We start from the raw sequence: 6,000 nt of genomic DNA on the forward strand, positions 1-6,000 counted from the left end.
GGGGTGGAATAGGAGGAAAAAAAAAAACAACAATAATCCTCTGAGAAAAGTGGTTTTCCATGCCTGCACAAAGAAATAGGGGAGCTCTTAGTGGGTTTACTGCTGAGTGCCATTGCTTTACCATAAATGCCACCAGCTCCTGCTCTCCTGCAGACCCACAGGATGACATCAGGTCACTGTGATGCCATCCGTTGGCATTCAGGATGGAGCTGGAGACAAGAGCTAGCCTCATTTGGTACACAGTGAAGGTGGGATGACATGGGACGGGATGGGATGGGATGGGATGCAGACAGCCCCAGCCAGGTAGAGCCAGGCACATCCCCACCCTTGAATTTCCTCATTTGAGTCATTAGAAAACTTTCCAAACAATCTCTATTTCTGCTCAACAGTTGCTCCCACCACAATCTATGAAGGGCTACAGCCAGCTCCCTCAGGAATTTCTGCTTGGGATTCAATAGGCACGAGATGAGGACCTTGGTATGACTTTTACAGGACAACAAGCAGCAGTGGACAGCGAAACTTCTGAAAAATCTGCCCCAAAGGGTCTTTATAAACTCTGCCAAGCATCCAAGTAAAAAGAAAACTCCAATTCTAGAGAGATTTTCAGCCCTTGGATGGGGAGAGCATGGAGTTGGTAAGAGTTGATCTCAGCATCTAAATCCAGGACTATCTCCTGTACCTCCTTGCCCCCATGCATGAGTATCTGGCGTTTCCCAAGGAAAATGCCACCCCAAAAGCAGTACAAATAAAAATATGCTGGCACATTCCAGAATGCGTTACACAACTCTTAGGACCGGGTGCAGGCACCCATTGCGGGGCAGTGCACAAAGCTTTGCAGCCGCAGAGAGCAGCCCCAGCCTGCGTCCTTCCCTCACCCGCAGCCTTGGAAGCCTCTGCTTCTGAGTCATTAATACATTTAACCCCTCGCAACCTGTGGAGATGGCACGGCCCCAAACTCTCACAGATGCTGAACGTGTAAGCACATGGTAATTGTTTTGCATACGGTTCTGCGTGATAAAGAAACTCCAAGGCGCTTCCAAGTTTTAATAGAACCTTTTTATTCTACCAAGTCTTTATCTTCCTCCCTTCTGTGGCTTTGGGAAAGCAATGCCAGCTCACTAAAGCTGACTCCCCCTCCGCTATGAATACCGCACCTTTTTTAGATGAATACATCTGAAACTGAAGCAGTTACTGGAGAAGTGTTTTCTCGCTTTGCTGCACCATGATTCTTGGGAAAGAAAAAAAGAAAAAAAGCTTTGCTAAACCGTGTAACCTGAGTGTCATAGCAGAAGAAAATAAGAGCTAACCTCCCCGTCCACCTGGGCACTGCAACCCCCCTGTCAGGGTGATACAGGGCAGGTTTACGTCTCATTACCTTTCACATTTTAACTACCAAGTTTACCAAAGGTTTTACTCCGCTGCTATCGCACATTTTTTGTTTGCTTTTGATATTACGGAAACTTCCTGGTCACTCGAGCCAAGGAGCTGATACTTCAGGGGAAAGCACATCAGGATCACAGCGCTATCACCGCAGGAAAAAAAGCCTTTCTCCACTCATGCAGGGTTCTACATCCTATCTCTGGCACTTGGCAACCTGAGCTGTGAGCTATCAGGAAGGGGGCACCAGGGCCGACAGCTCCAATTCAGAGAAAAAGCACCATTTTTTCACCAGATCACCAGATAAACAGCCCCAAGAGTGGCCAACAGGGAGCTGATAAGTTATGGAGGAGGCCCAGGAGAAAAAGCCTGGGTGTCACAAGGCAAATGAAAGACCTCATACATGGCTTCAGACATGGTTGAGCTGGCAGTTTGCTCAGGGGGTGCTGTGGGACTACTCCTCTGGAGGGTGCTGAGTCAGCAGGCTGCTTCAAAAAGCCGACAAAACACTATGCAGAGCCAGACCGACTGACTGGCAGGGCACGGGGAAAGTTACGAGCATGCAGCACACCGGGAGAAAGGGAAGTCCTCTCAGATGGGGAAAGGAAATAAAAATCGAGTGGGTTTAATTGACGCCTGGGTTCAGGCTAGCTGGGAAAATCTCACCAAACTAGGAGGGGATTTCACTGTATCCTTAATAGAGCTACTGCAAATTTGTAGCATTCCTGATCTGCACCCACATATACTACAAAGTGCCAAAGACACTGAGGACGATGCGGCCACATCCCCCACTCCTTTGAAACCGTGGCACTGGCTCCCGCCCGCTCAAATGTCCCCCAGTTGGCCATCGCAGCTCACTAAAGAAGAAAAAAAATTGTTTACCAGAGTTATAGATTGGGGGAAAGCACTCTCCAAGCTTCACGTGACATTTCAGCTCTGTCCAGGCAGAAGGATCGGATGGGATCGGTCCTGGGGCAGTGGGTGCTGCAGCCAGGAGCCCAAAACCCGTTCTGGGGCTGCTGGACAGGGACACTTCCCAACGGTGTCAGGGGGAGTCATAAAAGTGAACGTGCTGGTCAGAGTGGCTTAGTTTAATTGCAGGATTTAATTAGCAGATCAGCACTTTGCTACACAATCTTCAGATTTACTTTCATCATGTTCCCTACCTAGTGGCTGTTCATAAAGTCTTAATTAAAAGGAAAAAAACCCTCGGATTTAATTGGAGTGACCCTTGTCTATATGCAGTGCTATAGAGCCGCTATCAGGTGCCGTAATGAGTCAGTCCCTGCACTGCCACTGGCTCTCTGGTACTCTATTTGCTAGGTAAGGGACAACCAAAAAAAGCCATATTTAATCACCTTTTCCTCTGTCCTCTTATTTCATTCCTCAGTAAAATATGCTAGACTCATCATTAAGGACTTCATTATCTTTTTTTGCAGCTATTCTTAGAGAACAAATGGATCAACTTTTTATCTCAGCATCGTATCACTCACAGCTCTGAATCTGAAGGATTTCAGGTCTCGGGCACAAGATTGGCAGCACTACCCATTTACAAAGGGCCTTTTGTAGAGGGTTTCAGAACACTTTCCTGAAGGGAACCACTCCGGTGCCGTGTGGCACTCACTCAGCACAAGGGCAGTTTAGGGTGAACTTTGGAACATTTGGGTACACAAAGCCCAGCAGGGCAGCCTGAACCTCTGCCATCGGCTGCACAAAGCCAATCAGCCCCAGCCAGTGCATCCCCAGTCATTTCCAAGTGGGAAAGTCACCAGAGCCCCTACGTGCCCTTGCCGGGCTGGAACCTGAATTCACACACTCTGCTCAGTGACGTGACCACAGCCAGGGGACCATCAGTCCTGGCTCCCAGCAGAGCTCAGCCTTCTGCACAAACCTCAGAGCTCAACGCGCACACACAGTTCCATAGCACCGGTACCAGGAATCCCAGAAATTCCCTTTTTTCCTGTATACAGTTCTGGGAGATGGGATGGGTATCAGAAGTTTTGCAAAGCGAAACGCTGCCGTTGGTCAGCCCTGCTCTCAGAGCAAGCAGCGTCACTTGACATGCACAAATCGTACCCAGTAATATCTTTATCTGAATACTAATGCAAATTGGACGGGCTTTTTTATAGGGATGTCTATTCTGTGACTGCTGAATAGAGTGACCGCATGCTCAGGGCTGCAAAGGAGTTCACTGACCTCCCTAATCATCTCTGCCATAGCCCCTGAATGACACACACATTCATTCCTGCCTTGCCTCTCTGCTTTCATTCATAAAAAAAAGGAGAAAAAACACAACGGGGAGGGGGGAAAATTTTGACATTGTTCTTCCTGCGGCAGCCCCGAGAAAGGGAGAGGGGAGAAACTCAGCCCAGATGAGGCCCCTGGTGTTTTGAGTTGAGCTTCTATTCAGCAACAGCCCCGCCATCTGCCTCCTTCCTGCCAGCAGCCCAACACCTCCCCGCGGAGATGTTAAAACCTGCACCCCTCCACCTCCGCCAGCAGCGCGCGTCCGTATTAGCAAACACACACATACCTCCAGAACGCCTCCCCTCAATGTGCGTTTTATGGAGCTGGGGATAGGCACAAAGCAGTAGCTGTTACAGCCTTCACAGCCCCGTGTGGAGAATTAGATCACTGGGGAAAAATCCTTCCAAGCCCCTTTATGGAAAATAAGGCCTTAGACTGTAAATGCAAAGCCCGGTGAACAACAACCCTCAGTAATGAGCCAACACCCCATGGCCCATTTGACCAGGAGAAAGAATTTGCTTTTTACCATTCCATTCAAAAGGTGAAAAGCAAAACATGTTTTTACCCGGCTCAGAGAGTTTATGTTCTTTACAGTTTCTTTTGCACAACCTTTCCCCCTCCAGTGGGTGCTGCGGAATGGGCGATGCCGGGCTTCCCACATCCCCATCCACGTGGCCTGTGTCACCTTCGGGGACATCACTGGCTGGCCCATGGGGAACCAAGCCCAGAGAGCTCAGAGCTTCATCCCACTCCCAGGCACTGACAATGACTCCCGCATGGCCACTGTCAGGTTGATACTGACACCCATATGGTCACCGACACCAGCAAGAGAGCCTCATCCTGACGGTTTCCAACTCAAGTGATTCTACAGTTCTATGATTTCCACTGGAAATCTCAAAGCAGTGATGTCCCTCCAGGTTAACCCCTCCAAACTGTCCAACAGATGACAGAGCAGAGTCTGACACACGCTCCCTGCCCCTTCGCTTCCTCCCGGACGCCCACCTTGATGCGCTCACTGCCGTGTTTGCCCCATAAATCAATTCTTTTGGCTGTGAAAAATGAGCCAAACGAGTTACACTAAGAATCTGGGGTTTTATTAGGACTTTCTCGAAAACAAAACCAACCCCCGGCGTGATTTATGGCTTTAACCAAAAGGAGTATGAAAGTAATGCCCCCACCCCCGGCCTCCGCGAAGCCCATTTATTCCCCTGTCACTTTTTTGGCAATGGGGGCTCCAAAACCCAATGGCGAACAATGGAAACTTTCTGCCGGGTACAGGCAACCCCGGAGCCAGGGGGCTGCGAGGGGCCTTCGAAAAACAAACAGAGGCTCAGGGAGCAGACGAGGCGGATCAGCGAGAAGTTGCAAACCCACCCTAAGAGATTTTTTCCTTAAGGCAGCTTTTGTCCGACTTTTCCTCGAGAGGAGATATTTAGCGGCTCCTTCCCCAACGCCTCGTCCCTAAGTCAATGAGCTGCGACTGCTGGTGGCTAAGAAGCATCCGCACCTCCAAGGTCCGCGAAGAACAGGAGGCACAAATCCCCGAAGGGCACTCCGCACCGCGACAGCGTTTTCAGCAACCGTTCAAAAACCATTCTCCCTCCGGAGCACCACCACCACCACGCAGGATCCCACCGTGTTCATTCATAACTCCCGCTCCGGCCGTTCCCATCCGCCCCGCGAACGCTGCCCTCCTTACCTGCCGCCTGCCCGCCGCTCCGCTCCGCTCCGCGCCGCCGCGCTGCCGGCAGCGCTCCGACGGCCGCCGCCAGGCACAGGCACCAGACGGAGCCCCAGGCCGCCCGCATCCCTCCGGCGCGGCTCCGGGGCAGCGAGGCCGCCGCCGCCGCACCGCCGCCCGCCTCAGACATCCCTCGGCCGCATGCTGCCGCCGCTCAGCGCTCCGCTCCGCTGCTGCGCTGCCGGGAGAGGGAGAGAGGAGCTGAAGGCGGGAGGAGCTCCGCACGGTCCTCCCGGGTTTGGAGTGGCGGTGGGCGAGGGGGGGGGGGAGAGGGGAAATGGGGATAGAAAGGGGAATGGAGGTAAGATGGGGATAAATGGGGAAATAGGAGTAGAAAGGGGAAATGGGGGTAAAAGAGGGAAATGGGGGCAGAAGGGGGAAATGGGGATTAGAAAAAGGGAAAGTAAGCGATAAAAGGGGAAAATAAGTGATAAAAGGGGAAAATAAGCGATAAAAGGGGAAAATAAGTGATAAAAGGGGAAAATAAGTGATAAAAGGGGGAAACGGGGATAGAAGAGGGAAATGGGGATATGAAGGGGAAATAGTGATTAAAAACAAGAAAATAAGTGATAAAACAAGAAAATAAGTGATAAAGAGGAAAACAAGTGATAAAAGAGGAAAATAAGTGATAAAAG

The 6,000-nt window shown here is 50.8% G+C and overlaps 1 protein-coding gene across 6 annotated transcripts in view; it reads right to left on the reverse strand.

Annotated features, from left to right (window-relative positions):
• FGFR3 (fibroblast growth factor receptor 3) overlaps positions 1–5,510 on the reverse strand; it is a 52,353-nt gene extending 46,843 nt beyond the window's left edge. For all 6 annotated transcript variants that reach the window (XM_021395294.1, XM_021395292.1, XM_021395291.1 and 3 more), the window contains exon 1: positions 5,324–5,510. In XM_021395294.1, the coding sequence (XP_021250969.1) occupies positions 5,324–5,495 (172 nt within the window). In that variant the 5' untranslated portion in view covers positions 5,496–5,510. The remainder of the gene's footprint in view (positions 1–5,323) is intronic.

This window comes from Numida meleagris, chromosome 4 (assembly GCF_002078875.1).
Source record: "Numida meleagris isolate 19003 breed g44 Domestic line chromosome 4, NumMel1.0, whole genome shotgun sequence".
Lineage (NCBI taxonomy): Eukaryota > Metazoa > Chordata > Aves > Galliformes > Numididae > Numida > Numida meleagris.